Source organism: Balaenoptera physalus (assembly GCF_965194825.1).
Source record: "Balaenoptera physalus genome assembly, chromosome: 16".
Classification (NCBI taxonomy): Eukaryota; Metazoa; Chordata; class Mammalia; order Artiodactyla; family Balaenopteridae; genus Balaenoptera; species Balaenoptera physalus.
Window position 1 is genome coordinate 1,556,637 of NC_138898.1, and position 17,976 is coordinate 1,574,612.

General features: G+C 61.7%; 2 protein-coding genes across 3 annotated transcripts in view; one reads left to right on the forward strand and one right to left on the reverse strand.

Moving 5' to 3' along the window:
• Positions 1-17,976, reverse strand: part of RPS21 (ribosomal protein S21) — a gene marked incomplete at its 3' end in the record, with an annotated part of 67,931 nt that overhangs the window by 43,754 nt on the left and 6,201 nt on the right. The window lies entirely within an intron of this gene.
• The window catches only part of LAMA5 (laminin subunit alpha 5), a 53,576-nt gene that overhangs the window by 24,141 nt on the left and 11,459 nt on the right, over positions 1-17,976 (forward strand). Inside the window, exons 12-45 of one of the 2 annotated variants that reach the window (XM_082428850.1) lie at positions 4,170-4,310; positions 4,392-4,529; positions 4,620-4,754; positions 4,838-4,972; positions 5,057-5,194; positions 5,673-5,725; positions 5,952-6,057; positions 6,203-6,255; positions 6,346-6,451; positions 6,849-6,948; positions 7,106-7,262; positions 7,415-7,553; positions 7,725-7,867; positions 7,944-8,050; positions 8,144-8,297; positions 8,853-9,013; positions 9,115-9,223; positions 11,025-11,122; positions 11,210-11,411; positions 11,545-11,671; positions 12,278-12,417; positions 12,957-13,072; positions 13,151-13,362; positions 13,688-13,892; positions 14,095-14,239; positions 14,430-14,570; positions 14,680-14,841; positions 15,006-15,107; positions 15,212-15,295; positions 15,890-16,120; positions 16,633-16,746; positions 16,969-17,096; positions 17,317-17,397; positions 17,501-17,715. In XM_082428850.1, coding sequence (XP_082284976.1) covers positions 4,170-4,310; positions 4,392-4,529; positions 4,620-4,754; positions 4,838-4,972; positions 5,057-5,194; positions 5,673-5,725; positions 5,952-6,057; positions 6,203-6,255; positions 6,346-6,451; positions 6,849-6,948; positions 7,106-7,262; positions 7,415-7,553; positions 7,725-7,867; positions 7,944-8,050; positions 8,144-8,297; positions 8,853-9,013; positions 9,115-9,223; positions 11,025-11,122; positions 11,210-11,411; positions 11,545-11,671; positions 12,278-12,417; positions 12,957-13,072; positions 13,151-13,362; positions 13,688-13,892; positions 14,095-14,239; positions 14,430-14,570; positions 14,680-14,841; positions 15,006-15,107; positions 15,212-15,295; positions 15,890-16,120; positions 16,633-16,746; positions 16,969-17,096; positions 17,317-17,397; positions 17,501-17,715 — 4,578 coding nt within the window. The remainder of the gene's footprint in view (positions 1-4,169; positions 4,311-4,391; positions 4,530-4,619; positions 4,755-4,837; positions 4,973-5,056; positions 5,195-5,672; positions 5,726-5,951; positions 6,058-6,202; positions 6,256-6,345; positions 6,452-6,848; positions 6,949-7,105; positions 7,263-7,414; positions 7,554-7,724; positions 7,868-7,943; positions 8,051-8,143; positions 8,298-8,852; positions 9,014-9,114; positions 9,224-11,024; positions 11,123-11,209; positions 11,412-11,544; positions 11,672-12,277; positions 12,418-12,956; positions 13,073-13,150; positions 13,363-13,687; positions 13,893-14,094; positions 14,240-14,429; positions 14,571-14,679; positions 14,842-15,005; positions 15,108-15,211; positions 15,296-15,889; positions 16,121-16,632; positions 16,747-16,968; positions 17,097-17,316; positions 17,398-17,500; positions 17,716-17,976) is intronic. The other variant, XM_082428851.1, reaches the window with a different exon arrangement.

Sequence of the window (17,976 nt, forward strand, 5' to 3'; positions counted from 1 at the left end):
TCCTACTGTGGAGCCAGCATTGAACATAAACATTTTGTGTCTATATTCGTGAGTGAGGCTGGGTGAAAGCCTTCTTGTTGTTTTTTTGGTACTATCTTGTTTTGGTTTTGTAATTCATCTTGTAGAATACTTGAAAAACAATCCAGACTTTGTTATGCTCCAAAGCAGTTTAAGAATCACAGGAATTATCGGACTTCCCTGGTGGCGCAGTGGTTAATAATCAGCCTGCCAATGCAGGGGACACGGGTTCGAGCCCTGGTCCGGGAAGACCCCACATGCCGTGGAGCAACTAATCCCGTGCGCCACAACTACTGAGTCTGCGCTCTAGAGCCCACGAGCCACAACTACTGAGCCCGCGTGCCACAACTACTGAAGCCCATGTGCCTAGAGCCCGTGCTCTGTAACAAGAGAAGCCACCACAATGAGAAGCCCATGCACCACAACAAAGAATAGCCCCCTCTCGCTGCAACTAGAGAAAGCCTGTGTGCAGCAACGAAGACACAGTGCAGCCAAAAATAAACAAATAAATACATTTATTTATTTTTTTAAAAATCACAGGAATTATCAATTTCTTAAAAGCTTGTTAGAAGTTACTTAAAAAACCATCTGGTCCTGATACCTGTTTTCCCACGGAGAGCTTAGATGATGGTTTTCTTTTCTTTTATTATGTGTGTTTATTTTCTACATCATTGTAAATCAGTTTTGATTATTTATATTTTCTTAGCAAATTGTCATTTGGATTTTAAAAGGTATTGGCATAAAGTTATGCACAACATTCTGTACATGATTTTTAAATTTCCTTTCATTCCTTTTGTCTATTTTTATTTTCTTTTTTCTTTTCTTTCCTACCTTTATTACACCTAACAGAAGTTTGTTGAATTTATTGGTGTTCTCAAAGTGCAGCTTATTGATAAGACCTGCTGGAGTTTTTCTCTGTTTAGTTTGGGAGAGAGATTTTACTTCCTAATACGGAAAAAAAAAATTTTTTTTAAGATTTTTTTTTTAATTAATTTATTTTTTGGCTGCCTTAGGTCTTTGTTGCTGTGTGCGGGCTTTCTCTAGTTGCGGCGAGTGGGGGCTACTCTGCGTTGTGGTGTGCGGGCTTCTCATTGTGGTGGCTTCTCTTGTTGCAGAGCACGGGCTCTAGGTGAGCGGGCTTAGTAGTTGTGGCTCGCGGGCTCGAGGGCACAGGCTCAGTAGTTGGGGCGCATGGGCTTAGTCGCTCTGCAGCATGTGGGCTCTTCCCGGACCAGGGCTGCAACCCGTGTCCCCTGCATTGGCAGGCGGATTCTTAACCACTGTGCCATCAGGGAAGTCCTAATATAGAAAATTTTGAACTAAAACCATCTTTCTTTTATTCATTGCAGTATAACTGGCATACGTTATTATATTAGTTTCAGGTATATAACACCACGATTTGGTATTTTTATGTATTGTGAAATGATCACCACAGAAAGTCTAGTTAACATCTGTCACCACACATAATTACTGTTTTTTTCTCATGATGAGTACTTTGAAGATCTAATCTCTTAGCAACTTTGAATTATGCAGCACATTATTATTAATTACTGCCGCCATGCTGTACATTACATCGCCATGACTTCTTTATTTTATACCTGGAAGTTTGCACCTTTTGACACCCTTCACCCATTTCACCAAACCCCCAATCCCCACCTCTGGCAACTACCAATCTGTTTTCTATATCCATGAACTCGATTGTGTGTGTGTGTTTTTTTGGGGAGGGGAGGCGGGGGGTTTAAGATTCTACATATAAGTGAGATCATACAGTATTTGTCTTTCTGTACATTTTTTTTTATTTATTATTTTCATAGCTTCTTGAATTAATTATTATTTTTAGTCTCTCTTAATTATCCACAAAAGGTTTAAAGGGTTTTCTCTCAATCAGGGGTGATTTTATTCTGCAGGAAAATGTCTGGAGACTTCTTTGGTTGTTATAACTGGGGGATGCCACTGTCACCTAGTGGGTGGGGGCCAGGGATTGTGCTAAATATCCTACAGTGCACAGGACAGCCCCCATCTGCACAATAAAGAGTAATCCAGGCCAGAATGTTACTGGTGCCAAGGTTGAGAAACCCTGGGTTAAAGCTATAAATTTGCTTCAGAGTGTAGCTTTGGCTAGCTGTCCCATAGGGTTGATATGCTGGGTTCTCACAGCTGTTCCTTTCTAAACAGTGTATCATTTCATTTTCCTTTTTTTTTTTTTTTTAACATCTTTATTGGAGTATAATTGCTTTACAATGGTGTGTTAGTTTCTGCTTTATAACAAAGTGAATCAGTTATACATATACATGTTCCCATATCTCTTGCGTCTCCCTCCCTCCCACCCTCCCTATCCCACCCCTCTAGGTGGTCACAAAGCACCGAGCTGATCTCCCTGTGCTATGCGGCTGCTTCCCACTAGCTACCTATTTTACATTTGGTAGTGTATATATGTCCATGCCACTCTCTCACCCTGTCACATCTTACCCCTCCCCCTCCCCATATCCTCAAGTCCATTCTCTACTGGGTCTGTGTCTTTATTCCTGTCTTGCCACTAGGTTCTTCATGGCCTTTTTTTTTTTTTTTCCCCCTTAGATTCCATATATTTGTGTTAGCATCATTTTCCTTTTGATCCGAGTTGTTTAGAACAGCGTTTGTCATTTCAGGTGGTTAGGTTTCCATTCCATCCTTTTTTTGATGGTTCAGTCCTAGTTTTACTGCATCATGGTCAGATTTTATTTATTTATTTTTAACTATTATTTTTTAAAATGTTATGTATTTATTTTTGGCGGCATTGGGTCTTCATTGCTGTGCATAGGCTTTCTCTAGTTGCGGCATGTGGGCTTCTCTTCGTTGTGGTGCGTGGGCTTCTCTCTCGCTGCGGTGGCTTCTCGTCGCGGAGCACAGGCTCTAGGCGCACGGGTTTCAGTGGTTGCAGCACGCAGGCTCAGTAGTTTCAGCACTCGGGCTCTAGAGCGCAGGCTCAGTAGTTGTGGCGCATGGGCTTAGTTGTTCCGCGGCATGTGGGATCCTCCCAGACCAGGGATTGAACCCATGTCCCCTGCACTGGCAGGTGGATTCTTAACCGCTGCGCCACCAGGCAAGTCCAAACCCACTCTGCTGTTAATTTTTGTCACATTCTGGGAATAGTGTATTCAGTTTTTCTATGACAATGGTTTTGCCAAATTCTCCTCCCAATTACAATAGTTTTAGTTTTCAGCACCCCCTGGACCATATGTATCCTGCTCTTCGAGCTTTGCGCATGCTGCATCTCTTGGGGCAGGTCCTTTTTCTCAACACACAACATCCCTCTTTGTCTCCGTGAATGCCTGTGCCTTGGGCTCACCGCGCTCCATGCTCCCCTTCTCTGTGTCTGTGCCACCCACTCTCCCTTCTGGAAGCTCTTTGTTTCCTGTCCAAATCCTTGGTTCAAGGTGCATTCTTTCAGAAGGACATGACTGGATTCTCCTTCAAGAGTCCAGCCGATGCCTTTGGGTTTATCTCATGAGAGGAGATGTGGCCTGGCAGAGGGACTGTGTCAATTTGGGCTCACAGCTGCCCCAGTTGTATCATTTCTCACATTCTGCTTAAATTTTTCCTTTCCCGACTTTTGCTGGATTTACCAACAAAACGTGTTGTGGTTGGTTTGTGTTTTCTTCTCCAAGGGTTTGCAAGTTCTGTTTCTGTCTTCTGGTCTGGCCCGAGGTTACCCTTATGCTTTGACAAATACTGAACCATTATTCCATGTCAGTAACAAAAATTAAATAGTATTACCCCCTTTTTGTGCATCAGTTAAGGCATTTAGCACACTTTTTCTTTCTTATTCCTAATCCCCAGAATTATTTATAAAGAGTAGAATTTTCTTTTCACCTTGTTACGACTTTTTTGCATTTTCCCTGGTTGAGTCAGTGCCTGCAGTTGACTTGGTTGCTGCGTTGTGCACGACTGATTATGTGTAGTGGTCCTGATGTCACCGCATGCCACTGTTTTCCCAAAACATCAGCTTTCCCTTGTTGGGATTTTTAGTCTTTTTTGTTTTGCATGAGTGCAGTGTCAAGTGTAAGGAAAGGAGTTTTGTGGAGAAGGGAGGTTTTTTTTGGGGGGGGGGAAGGTGGGTGGCTGGGGTCCACGGGGCCCCTGAGACTCCTCCCCCCCCCACCCCCCCACAGACTGTGACTGCAGCGCCGCCGGGACCCAGGGCAACGCCTGCCGGAAGGACCCACGGGTGGGGCGCTGCGTGTGCAAACCCAGCTTCCAGGGCACGCACTGTGAGCTCTGCGCGCCGGGCTTCTACGGCCCGGGCTGCCAGCGTGAGTCCGTCCCCGTCCCCGTCCCCGTCCCCTCGTGTGTCCCAGGAGCCCAGCCCCTCTGTGACCACCTCCTCCCTGCAGCCTGTCAGTGCTCCAGCCCCGGCGTAGTGGACGGAACCTGTGACCGCGACTCGGGCCAGTGCACGTGCCGGACGGGATTCGAGGGGGAGGCGTGCGACCGCTGTGCCCCTGGCTACTTCCACTTCCCCCTCTGCCAGCGTGAGCGCAGAGCACCCGGTGGGGGGTGGGAGGGGGGCCGGGGTCCCGGCCTGCCTGGCTCAGGACCCCGTGCGCCTCTCGGCCCCGCAGTGTGCGGCTGCAGCCCCACGGGGACCCTGCCCGAGGGCTGCGATGACGCTGGCCGCTGCCCGTGCCGACCCGAGTTTGACGGCCCCCACTGTGACCGCTGCCGCCCGGGCCACCACAGCTACCCCGAGTGCCACGGTGAGCAGAGGGCCTCAGGGGCCCCGGGCGGGGTGGGAGGGCCACCCGCAGGCCCCCAGGGCCTGACCCCGAGTCCTCTGCAGCCTGCGCCTGCGACCCCCGGGGTGCCCTGGACCAGCTGTGTGGGGCGGGCGGGGTGTGCCGCTGCCACCCCAGCTACGCGGGTGCCACCTGCCAGGAGTGCAGCCCAGGCTTCCACGGCTTCCCCGACTGTGCCCGTGAGTGCCCTGGCGGGAGGGGGGGCGGGGGAGGGCATGTGCCCACCGCATGCTCACACCCCGCTCTCCTCCCCCCTCCCCCAGCCTGCCACTGCTCCCCCGAAGGCTCCCTGCACACAGCCTGCGACCCCCACAGCGGGCAGTGCAGCTGCCGACCCCGAGTGATGGGGCTGCGCTGTGACATGTGTGTGCCCGGTGCCTACAACTTCCCCTATTGCAACGGTGAGGCTGGCGCTGTGTGTGTGTGTTGGGTGCTGTGCATGTCATGTGCTGCGTGTTCCCGTGACCGTCTCTGTGCTCTGTGTGCGCTCACGTGTGTTCATATGGTTCACGTGCTGTGTTCACATGCTGTGAATGTCCACACATGTCTCCACATGGTTCTTGGATGTGCCTGTTTACTCGCATGTGGTCATGTGCTGTGTGTTGGTTCATGCTTGTTCACGTGCTTTGTGCATGTGTGCTCACATGACTGTTCACACGTGTGTGCCTGTTGTGTCTGCTCATTGCGTGTTCATAATCACGTGCTGTGTGGTGGGGGACCAGGGCATGTAGGCACACGTGGTTTCTTGCCTGTTCACACGTGTGGGAGGCATGTGTGTTGGCTCCCATGGAGCCTCGGGTCCTGGCCAGGCCTGGGGAAGCCCTTGGCCGTCAGGGTCAGTGACCGAGTAATGACGGTGGCCTGGGCATCTCTCCACAGCTGGCTCCTGCCACCCTGCTGGCCTGGCCCCAGCCGATCATGATCTTCCTGAGGTGAGCCCAGGTCAGCCCTCTGGGGCCAAGGCCATCGCTTCCAGAGGGACCATCACTTCCTCAGCTGCTCGGTTGCCATGGCAACCTCAGAGTCCATTTGTTCGCCTGGCCGCTCCTCTGTCCTCACTGCAGGGTTATGCCAGAGATGGGACAGGGCTCCAGGGTTGAGGGTTTGCGGGTAGGAGGGCAGGGACCCACTCTGACCCTCAGTCTCATCCTTTCCCAGGCACACATCCCCTGTAGGTGCCGGGCTCACGTGGAGGGGCCAAGCTGCGATCGCTGTAAACCTGGGTTCTGGGGGCTGAGTCCTAGCAACCCTGAGGGCTGCACCCGTGAGTCTGCCCGGAGTGGGTGTTGGGGTGCTGGGGGAGACCCCTGGGGAGGGGGAGGGCTGGCTCCACAGAGCCGGCGCGGGGATGGAGTCCAGGGCCTCCTGCCCCCTGCTCTGCTCTCAGGCCCACTCTGCCCCTCCCCCAGGCTGCAGCTGTGACCCCAGGGGCACAGTGGGTGGAGCTGCTGAGTGCCAGCCGGTGAGTCTGAGGGCCCAGATATCGGGGGCTGTGGGAGCCGCACGTAGGGACCCTCCCCTGCCTGGTCCCACCTTCTCCCTCGGCCCCCAGGGCAACGGCCAGTGCTTCTGCAAGCCCCACGTGTGCGGCCACACCTGCGCGGCCTGCAAGGATGGCTTCTTCGGGCTGGACCAGGCCGACTACTTCGGCTGCCGTGGTAAGCGGCCGCTTACACGGACCTCGGACCACATCCTGGGGGATGCTGAGGCCCAGAGAGGGGCAGATGGGGCGGGGACCCAGCCAGGGCCTGGGCACGGCATGACACTTGCCGAGCTGCTTCTAGGTGCCCGGCCAGACCCGTGCTGGGCGTGGGAGTGAGGAGGCAGGTTTCATCCCTCGGTGCTCCTCCCCTTCATCCCTTGCCCCTGGCGGCAGGCGTCACTGACCGATCCCAGGGCCCTTGCCCCTGGACTCAGAGCCTCTGTTGTCCAGGGACCCAGGCAGCCCCTGGGGGAGGTGAGGCGGCCTCCCACCCGAGCCGCTCTTGGCAGAGGGGTGGAGCACTGAGGTCGGGTGGGGGCCGGGCCGCATTGACTCGCTCCCTCCCGCCGCAGGCTGCCGGTGCGACGTTGGCGGAGCTCTGGGACAGGGCTGTGAGCCGAGGACAGGCGCCTGCCTGTGCCGCCCCAGCACCCAGGGCCCCACCTGCAGCAAGTGGGTGCCCCCGCCCCGGCTGGGCGGGCGGGCAGGGGGCTAGGGCGGCAGCTTGTCCCCCGGGCTTCTCCCTGGGGACCCTGGTGAGCAGGCAGGGCCAGTGCCCGCCCTGCCCAGACCGGATGCCAGCTGCCCTGACCGGCCCTGCCGTGGCCAGGCCGGCGCAGGACCACTACCTTCCCGACCTGCACCAGCTGCGCCTGGAGCTGGAGGAGGCGGCCACGCCCGAGGGCCACGCCGTGCGCTTCGGCTTCAACCCTCTCGAGTTCGAGAGCTTCAGCTGGAGGGGCTACGCGCAGATGGCACCCATCCAGGTGGGTGCAGTGCTGCCCCATTCTGGGGCCGGGCTGAGTGCCCTCTGTGGCCGGCGGAGTGGGTGGGCAGGCCCCTGAGGTGGCAGGGCCGGGCCGGGAATGGCCAGGGAGGAGCAGCCCCGACTTTCCATGCCCACTCGTACCCACCGCAGCCCAGGATCGTGGCAAGGCTGAGCGTGGCCTCCCCTGACCTCTTCCGACTGGTCTTCCGATACGTCAACCGCGGGCCCGCGAGCGTGAGCGGGCGGGTCTCCGTGCGCGACCAGGGCAAGTTTGCCACCTGCGCCAACTGTGAGTGCGGGGGGCTACCCCCTGGGCCCCGCCCCACTCACGCCTCGCCCCAGCCATCCCCACCTCGTCCCCGCACGTGGGTGGGAGGCCCGGCCCTTCCCGCTGGCCCTGGGGGAGGTGCGGCCTGGGTGGCCATGCTGCGTCCAGGAGGCCTGCCGTCCCCGCCCCCAGGCACAGAGCAGAGCCAGCCCGTGGCCTTCCCGCCCAGCACGGAGCCTGCCTTCGTCACCGTGCCCCAGAGGGGCTTCGGGGAGCCCTTTGTGCTGAACCCCGGCGCCTGGGCCCTGCTCGTGGAGGCCGAGGGGGTGCTCCTGGTGAGGCGGGGCTGAGCGGGCTGGGGCAGGGCGCAGGGCGGGGGCCATGGCACCTAACCTCCCGCCCGCCCCCCAGGACTACGTGGCTCTCCTGCCCAGCGCCTACTACGAGGCGGCTCTCCTGCAGCTGCGGGTGACCGAGCCCTGCACGTTCCGGCCCGACGCGCAGCGCTCCGGGGACCAGTGAGGGCCGGCCGGTGGGGGAGGGGGCGGGCCTGACCCTCGCTGTGCTCAAGCCGCCTGCCCCGTGCTGACCAGACTCTGCGCCCCCCGCAGCTGCCTCCTCTACACCCACCTGCCCCTGGACGGCTTCCCCTCCGCCGCTGGGCCTGAGGCCCTGTGTCGCCATGGCAACAGCTTACCCCGGCCCTGCCCCACGGAGCAGCTCAGCTCCGCTCACCCGCTGCTGGTCGCCTGCCAGGGCGCAGATGTGCGTGTCCCCGGGACCCCACGGGGGTGGGCGGGGTCAAGACTTGGGGAGACGTGCCCATGGCCTGTGGGGAGGGGGAGTCCACGTTGCAGTGACAGGACCCAGGCGCAGGGCAAGAGTGATGGCGGGCAGAGCATGGGCGGCACAGCTGGGTGCTCAAGGCCAGCCTGCCGGCTCGGGCAGCACCTGCTGCCTTCTGGGGCTCTGACCTTGGGAGTCGGTGCCTCAGGGCCTCATCCGTACACGGGGTACGGATGGCCCAGATCTCCAGCTTATTGTGAGGAGGTGGCAGGTCGCTGGTTCACTTCGAGCACCGGACACTCTACAGTGATGAAGCTGGCGGGCCACGGGTGGGCAGGGGGGGCTCGGAGCGAGCGGAGGTTGGAAGCCGAGTGGCCGCGGGAGTGCCCCAGGCAGCAGGGACGGCGGGCACACAGGCCCTGAGGTGGGGGACGAGGCTGTGCGGGGAGGGGATGGGAAGGGCCGTGTTCAGGAGCGGCCTGTTCTCTAGGTGGGGCGCTGGGGCGGGGGCCTCACCTCGCCCTGTCCCCCCAGGTGGACGTCCAGCTTCAGGTGGCGGTGACGCAGCCAGGCCCCTATGCCCTGGTGGTGGAGTACGCTAATGAGGACGCCCGCCAGGAGGTGGACGTGGCCGTGCACACCCCCCGGCGGGCCCCCCAGCAGGGGGCGCTCACCCTCCACCCCTGCTCTTACAGGTGTCTGGGGAGTGGGGAGAGGATTCACGCCTGGGGGGCCGGTGGAGGGCTCCGGGCTCCAGGGCTGCCCTACCCACTGACCACCCCTGCCTGTCCCCCAGCACCCTGTGCCGGGGCACCGCCCTGGATGCCCAGCACCATCTGACGGTCTTCCACCTGGACACGGAGGCCAGCGTCCGGCTCACGGCCGAGCAGGCACGATTCTTCCTGGTGAGGCCCCGACCCCCTCACCTGCACGGGCCCCAGGACCCCACTGTGGGGTTAGGTCTTTGCGAAGATTTTAAACACACGAAAAAGTAGAAGAATGTGATGAACCTGGGTACCCATCACCAGTGCCATCTTCAGCTCACATCGGGTGGAGGTTCTTCCAGAACCCTCCTCCTGCAGGGTTTGTTCCCTGTGGGTATGAAATGTAAATTTGTTTGTAAATAATGCTCACGGTCACATAAGGGGGCTGTGATGCGCTGGAGGCAGAGTAGGAAGAACAATCTTAACGAAAGGCTGCTTTTTGGTATAATTTACAAAAACACAACACCTTGTGGACCCGAATTAGGAAGGGGTCCACACAGCGTGGGTTCTGAAGCTTGGGATTCACTATCATTGTGGTAACTTGCTTCTTTTTTTTTTTTTTTAATTAATTAATTTGTTTATTTATTTTTGGCTGTGTTGGGTCTTCGTTGCTGCACGTGGGCTTTCTCTAGTTGTGGCGAGCGGGGGCTATTGTTCGTCGCCGTGCGCGGGCTTCTCATTGCGGTGGCTTCTCTTGTTGTGGAGCATGGGCTCTAGGCACACGGGCTTCAGTAGTTGTGGCACGTGGGCTCAGTAGTTGTGGCGCACGGGCTTAGTTGCTCTGCGGCATGTGGGATCTTCCCGGACCAGGGATCAAACCCATGACCCCTGCATTGGCAGGCGGATTCTTAACCACTGCACCACCAGGGAAGCCTGTAGCTTACTTCTGTGTCAACTTCACAGAGTTGAAAATTAAATCCCAAGGCTAAACATTCTGGGCAACATTAATCGTTAGTTTGATGGCGGGAACCAAGCATACGTGTTTATTCAATAAGTGACAGAATGGATGACGTTGTTCTCATCAGAGTATTACCTAGTCTCACTGTTACGTTTCTCTAGGCCTTTAAAAGTTTTATCAGAGTATCATACGCACATATTTTTATGAAAGCGTCAAATATTGAAAACAGACTTGCAACAACAAAGTGTAATCGCATGCCCCATCTGCGCGTCTTCTCATTCTGCTTTCCGGAGTCAGTCCGTTTCTTCCACGTTGATAAGTAACGCACGCTACGTTGCGTCTTCCTAATTTTCCGATGTCGCAACCCCCGCGGTTCTGTCCTCATGCACACGCGGCGCTGTAGTCGTCGGCTGGGGCACTTTAGACTCTCCATGGAGCTGTACCCGCAGCCCAGTACCCAGGCCAGGAAGCAACATGGCCCCACTCCCGACGCCACTCAGGCCCCCCGCCCACCGGGGTAACCGCCTCCAGACACTGACAGCACCGCCTAGTTTGCCTGTTCCGGAACTTTCTATAATTGGAGTCACACAGGTGTTCATTTGCGCTGCCTCTTTGGCCGACGCCATGGCAGGGAAGGATGGAGCTGTCGCTGTGGTCACGCGGTATTCTGTCTTCGCTGTCGGGTTTTTCTAGACACCCTGAGATATCGTTTTACCGTATCCGTCACACACGTTTCTTCGCCGTAGTAGACGGTACAGGACGGAGATGCCTGCTCACGAGCCCCTGCTCGCTGAGCGCCTGCCTGTGCCGGCTCCCCGGCCCTATGACCACAGACGGCGGTGGAGTGCAGTGGGAGGAGGAGTGGCCTCGGGGGGAGCTGGGAGGTGCTCCAGGCCCAGAATCCACAGCCGAGTGCTGGGGTCTGTGCAGCCGGAGGAGAGGCAGGCAGAGTGGGGGTCAGGGGCTCGGTGCAGAGAGCAGGACCGGCCTGGGTGCGGATGGGCCGCTCCTGCCGCCACACCCACACCTGTCCCCTGCCTGCAGCACAGTGTCATCCTGGTGCCCGCGGAGACCTTCAGCTCAGAGTTCGTGGAGCCCCGCGTCCGCTGCATCAGCAGTCACGGCGCCTTCAGCCCCAGCAGGTAGCGGGGCCGGGGGCGGGAGCCCAGAGCGGCGGCCGGGCGGTGGCCGGGACTCGGGGACTCACCCCTGTGTTCCCCACCCCCCAGTGCCGCCTGCTTGCCCTCCCGCTTCCCGAAGCCGCCGCAGCCTGTGGTGCTCAGGGACTGCCAGGTGCTGCCGCTGCCGCCCGGCCTCCCGCTGACCCGCTCTCGGGAGCTCACGCCGGACGCGCCCCCGCCCGGGCCCCAGCCCCGGCCCCCCACCGCTGCAGACCCCGACGTGGAGCCTACCCTGCTGCGCCACCCCCAGGTGCGGGCTGGGGCCGGGGGTGCGGGGGGGGCCGGGAGGGGCCGGGAGGGGCCGGGGGGGCTGGGGCGGGACTTGTAGCCCCTGGTACCCCTGCATCTCTGCCCACTCACTGGATCCGCTCCCCCCGGCGCAGGGCACCGTGGTCTTCACCACCCATGTGCCCGCTCTGGGCCGCTACGCCTTCCTGCTGCACGGCTACCAGCCGGCCCACCCCGCCTTCGCTGTGGAGGTCCTCATCAACGGGGGTCGTGTCTGGCAGGGTAAGCAGAGGGGCGGACCCCGGGGCGAGGAGGCTCTCAGGGGTCTCGTCCACACGGCCCGTCGCGTGATGCCACACGTGACGTGGATGGGGCGCGTGCTGGGTCCACAGCTCACAGGGGCCGTGGCTCGGTGCCCGCTGCCTGGCTGTGACGGGGCCACGTGCCCCATCCTGCCCTCAGCTCTCACATGAGGTGCCCCAGGGCCCACTGTGGGTGGCAGGCCCTGCCCCTCACATCTGTGCTGTGACTCAAAGTTCACCCCGTCCTGCGCTCAGGTGACCGAGGGCTCGCTGTGGGACCCGGGTCCGCGCACGTCTATTTCATTCTGCTCTGACGAGCCCGGGGACCTGCGCCTCGTGGGGCCTCGTGTGTGACCACGGCCGATTCACGTAGCACGAGTGGGCCCAGCCACGTGGGTCTCTGGGCGGGTCACACGCGCGTGTCGTGCTCAGGGGTGCACGGTCCTCGGTGGTGGGTGCTGCCGTAGGGGTCCTCTCCTCCCTGGTGACTCCAGGAGTGTCCCAAGCCCGGGGTGAGGCCGTGAGGCCGTGGGGCGGGGTGCTGTGCGTGTGCTGGGGGCACTGACCGGCCTTTCCTCACCTCCAGGCCACGCCAACGCCAGCTTCTGCCCGCACGCCTACGGCTGCCGTGCCCTGGTGGTGTGTGAGGGCCGGGCCGTCCTGGACGTGACTGACAGTGAGCTCGCTGTGACCGTGCGTGTGCCCGAGGGCCGCTGGCTCTGGCTGGTGAGTCCTCGGGCTGGTAGCCGTCCTCCACCCGTCGTACCGCTATTGGTCGCTCTGCCAGTGTGTACCCTGCTTGCCGCGGCCCAACCCCGAGCTAGGTGCCAGGGGCGGCAGCCTCTGGGGACCTCCAGGCCCGTCACGAGAGGCTCCTGAGGGGTCCAAGAGCCAAGATGTTGCCCAGCAGCTCCCTGGGGCCCTGCTGGTCAGAGTGGCCTTCCTGGAGAGGGAGGCTTCCGGCAAAAAGGGATGGACAGGGCGCCAGGAGCCTGGGCCCCTCCTCGCACTCCCCAAGCTTCCGTGTGGCCACAGAGGCTGGCCTCCCCTCTGAGTGGCCCCGGGAGGGACCCAGCACCTGGCAGCCTGGCTGGGGCCCCGGACCAGGGTGTGATGTCACCACCACTGTCTTAGCTGCCCGGCCAAACCCTGGCCTGTGGCAGAGAAGCCCTGGCGTTGGCCCCTGCTGGGGGGCTCCGGCACCCACCCCCGACCTGGACTCTTCACTGGGCCCACGGGAAGGTAACCAGGCCTTGATGCTCTAGGAGTACGTGCTGGTGGTCCCCGAAGACGCCTACAGCCCCAGCTACTTCCAGGAGGAGCCCCTGGACAAATCCTACGACTTTATCAGCCAATGTGCCACCCACGGTTACCACGTCAGGTGGGCAGGGCTCAGGGCCGGGGGCAGCAGGGTAGGGGCCAGGCTGGGAGCTGGCCTCACCACCTGCCCTCACCCCAGCCCCTCCAGCTCGTCGTCCTTCTGCCGCAACGCCGCCGCCTCCCTCTCCCTCTTCTATAACAACGGGGCTCGGCCATGCAGCTGCCACGAGGTGGGCGCCGCGGGCCCCACGTGTGAGCCCTTCGGGGGCCAGTGTTCCTGCCGCGCCCACGTCATAGGCCGTGACTGCTCCCGCTGTGCCACTGGCTACTGGGGCTTCCCCAGCTGCAGGCGTGAGTACCCCAGTCCACGGGAGCTCCGGGGGGTGCCTCCAGTAGACAGTGGTCAGGAGCACGTCCTGGAGCCTGGTGGACCAGCCCTGCCACGTCCTGTCTGCAACAGCCCGGGCCTTGCAGGGTTGTCCAGGAGGTTCCGGGGACTAGACAGCAGTTCTGACCAGCTGACGCCACATCAGAGGAGCTGCCTGGGGCTTGGGGCCCGGAGCTGGGTGGAACCAGGCTGGGGGTAGGGTGGCCTCGCCCCCCACCCCCCACCCATGCAGTGTCCCCAGGTCTGCTGTCGGGTCCCCTGACCGGGGCCTGTGCACGCGCCCCACAGCCTGTGACTGCAGCGGCCGCCTCTGTGACGAGCTCACGGGCCAGTGCATCTGCCCACCGCGCACTGTCCCGCCCGACTGCATCGTCTGCCAGCCCCAGACCTTTGGCTGCCACCCGCTGGTCGGCTGTGAGGAGTGTAACTGCTCGGGGCCTGGCGTCCAGGAGCTCATGGACCCCACCTGCGATGTGGACAGCGGCCAGTGCAGGTGAGCACCAGGGTGCGGGTCCCTGTGGCCTCGGGGCAGTCCCGGGTCACCTGCCAGTGAGCCCTGAACCCACCCACCCCCTGGCAGTGTCCCCGGCGCTCAGGGGGGCACCACCTTGGTGGGGGGCACCTCTGGTCTCTTGTGTCAGTGTGAGGGGCCAGGTGGAGGAGAGGCCCAGCCAGCTCCTGGACCCTCACGGCAGGTGCAGACCCAACGTGGCCGGACGCCGCTGTGACACGTGTGCTCCCGGGTTCCACGGCTTCCCCAGCTGCCGCCCCTGCGACTGCCACGAAGCAGGCTCTGCACCTGGAACATGCGACCCCCTCACAGGCCAGTGCTCTTGCAAGGTGAGGGCGGTCCGGGGCCAGACCTGCCGACCCCACCCCGTCCCTCGTCTTGCCTTCTCAGCGGACCTTCGTTCTCTCTGGGAGGTTGGAGCTTCCTGGCACCTTTGGGCCAGTCAGCCCAGTTGTGGGGTGACAGCCAACACGGGCACACGGCTGACCGCCCTGCCCTGTCGTGCCCTCCTGCCCCCAGGAGAACGTGCAGGGCCCACGGTGTGACCAGTGCCGCCTTGGGACATTCTCCCTGGACGCCGCCAACCCCAAAGGCTGCACCCGCTGCTTCTGCTTCGGGGCCACGGATCGCTGCCGGAGCTCGGCCTACGCCCGCCGGGAGGTGTGCGGGCAGGACGGGAGGGGACTCAGGGAGGGGGTCTGAGACGTAGGACAGGGCCCTGTGATACGCGAGGGCATGCGCCTGTGTTACCTACCCACGTGCCCTGCAGTTCGTGGACATGGAGGGCTGGACGCTGCTGAGTGGTGACCGGCAGGTGGTGCCCCACGAGCGGCAGGCGGAGGCAACACTGCTTCGCGCGGACCTGCGGCACGTGCCTGAGGCCTTCCCCGAGCTGTACTGGCAGGCCCCGCCCTCCTACCTGGGGGACCGGGTGAGCAGGCCGATCGGCCCCTGGGAGGGCACCTGGAGGCCTGGGGGGGCCGGCAGTGAGGATGCTGGTGTCCAGGGAGGGATAGGGTGCCTAGAACCACTGCCGTCGGCTCTGGGCCCGTGGACGGGGTCTGGCCAGGTCGCATCCCTCTGTCCGGCCTCCAGGTGTCGTCCTACGGCGGGACCCTCCACTACGAACTGCACTCAGAGACCCAGCGGGGAGACGTGTTCATCCCCACGGAGAGCAGGCCAGACGTGGTGCTGCAGGTGGCCCACCGGGTGGTCTTGGCAAGGGCGGGCAGTGGGCACAGCCGAGCCGGGCCCGTGGGCAGCCCGATTCCTGGCCCTCATCCACCCACATGCCTCCCCAGGGCAACCAGATGAGCATCGCGTTCCTGGAGCCAGTGTACCCGGCACCCGGCCACGTTCACCGCGGGGAGCTGCAGCTGGTGGAGGTGAGCGGTCGTCTCTGGCCCCCGAAGCTACAGGGGCTGCTCTCTGTGTCAGAAAGCAGGGTCCCGGAGCAGGACGGGGCGGGCCCCTCATCAGCACGCCTCTTTCCTGGTCCCCCGTGGGGGTAGTGCTCCTGGGCCGAGTGCGGGCTTGCAAACCCCTGATCCCTGACGGGTGGGCAGCTCCTCCGACGCCTGGCCCTGGGGTTCCCTCTGCAAGCCACCAGCTTGTGTCTTTCGTCCATTTCCTTTCCAAGGGGTTTCATGTTATTCTTGATGTTCACCCTGTGTCCTGGCTTTAGAGCTGCGATCATCTTCTCTTAGTCTGTACTCTTGTAGCCTGTGTGTCTTTCTGTAATATCTTTTCTGATGAACAGACGTTCTTGCATTTGATGTACTCAAGTCGTTCATTTTTCATTTGCAGTTAGTCTATTCGTGTGCTAAAGTCTTTGCCTCTCAGATCAGAAATCACTCACCTGTACCGCGTGTCCCCCCCACGTGCCCTGCGTGTCCCCATCCCCCACGGGAGGGTCTGTCCTGGGCTCCTGCTGCGCCCCATGGCGGCGGCCGCACTGAGGCCCTGTCGTGGCCGCGCAGGGCAATTTCCGGCACATGGAGACCCACAGCGCCGTGTCCCGCGAGGAGCTCATGATGGTGCTGGCCGGCCTGGAGCAGCTGCACATCCGCGCCCTCTTCTCACAGACCTCCTCGGCCGTCTCCCTGCGCAGGGTGGCGCTGGAGGTGGCCAGCGAGGTGGGCGGGGGACCTCCGGCCAGCAACGTGGAGCTGTGCATGTGCCCTGCCAACTACCGCGGGGACTCGTGCCAGGTGAGGTGGCGGGGGCAGACACCGGGCTGCCGGGCTGCCGCCGGCCGGTCACCCTGCCCCGCGCGCGCACGTCCACCCTCCCCCGAGCATCCACGCCTGGCCTCCGTCTCCGTCTCACCCCACCCGTCCTCCTGCCAGCTGGGTGTCACGCTCCCGGCAGCTGACCTTCTCGCCACAGGCTGAGCCAGCCGCGTGCTAATCCGCTGTCACCTGCCCCCTGCCCGGCCCCCCGTGCACACAGCTGCTCTTCATCTGTTCAGTGCCCAGCGCGTCCCACGTCCACGGTTTACCCAGACAGCATCCACCGAACCCCCCTCCCCTCCCTCCGCCCGCTTGGAAGAGGTGTTTGGAGGAGAACAGGAGGTGGTCCCCTGAGCCGAGGCATCTGCGTGGCTTTGTGGGCTGGACTTTGTGCCTTCAGCGGTCAGGCTCAGGAGCATGGTCCCCGGCCTGCCCCCATACCAGGCTGGCCCCGCCTCCTTTCCTGACCGCTGATGCCTACCCACCCCCAGGAATGTGCCCCTGGCTACTACCGGGACGTCAAAGGTCTCTTTTTGGGTCGCTGCGTCCCCTGTCAGTGCCACGGCCACTCAGACCGCTGCCTGCCTGGCTCGGGTGTCTGCGTGGTGAGTGGGGCCCCGCAGGGGAAGGCAGCCACAAGAGGCGCAGAGTAGGGAAAGCCGGGGGCCTTTGGTCAGTAGTTACGGGTACGCTGAGGTCTGGGGGAGGGGAGGTGCCCTGGGCAGGGCGCCCGCTGGCAGTGGGCAGAGTCCTGCAGGGTCGGGGTGGGGGAGCTGGCGGGAAGCGAGACCTCCGCCGTCGGTGCTGATCTGTCCCCTCTGCCCCAGGGCTGCCAGCACAACACCGAGGGTGACCACTGCGAGCGCTGCCAGGCCGGCTTCGTGCGCGGTGGATCTGAGGACCCTGCGGCCCCCTGCATCAGCTGCCCTTGCCCCCTGGCTGTGCCTTCCAACAAGTAAGCTGGGCCAGCCCCTCCAGGGCCCCAACCCTTGACTGGTGGACCAAAGTCCTTAAAGACCCGGAATGGAACACCACCGCCCCCTACCTGGTTGGCTCAGCACTGCCCTCTGTGGTGACCGGGGCATCCAGGGTGGGCCCATGAGGAGGGGACCCCCCCCCTACCTGGTGCTCACCTGGAGCGTGCTGGGGTGTAACGGCCACCTCCGTCTCTGCAGCTTCGCCACGGGCTGCATCCTGCGAGGTGGCCGCACCCAGTGTCTCTGCAAACCCGGCTACGCTGGGGCCTCCTGCGAGCGGTGAGCTGGGCGGGCGGGTGCCTGACTGGGGCGGGGTCTGCGTGCGTGGCCCCGGGGACGCTGCGTTGCCTGCCAGCACCAGCCACTGATCCCGCCCCACCAGGTGCGCACCCGGCTTCTTTGGGAACCCCCTGGTGCTGGGCAGCTCGTGCCAGCCCTGCGACTGCAGCGGCAACGGCGACCCCAACATGCTCTTCAGCGACTGCGACCCCCTGACGGGCGCCTGCCGCGGCTGCCTGCGCCACACCACCGGGCCCCGCTGCGAGAGCTGCGCCCCCGGCTTCTATGGCAACGCCCTGCTGCCCGGCAACTGCACCCGTAGGCAGGGCGGGCGGGGCTGAGGGGCCTCTGGGTGTCCCCCCCGGAGCAGGCTGTGTCCCGGGCCGGGCCCAGCGTGGCCAGGGTGGACCCGACCAGGCCCCCAGGACTCACAGTCGGGCGACCCCACGGCCAGGCTGAGGGTCATGTGGGGACTCTGGCCTCTCCTGGGGGAGGGCGCCCCACGAGGGCTCTGGCAGGTCCTCTGGCTGAGCCCAGGCTGCAGGGGAGGTGGGCACGATGGGCCGGTGAGGCGGCTGC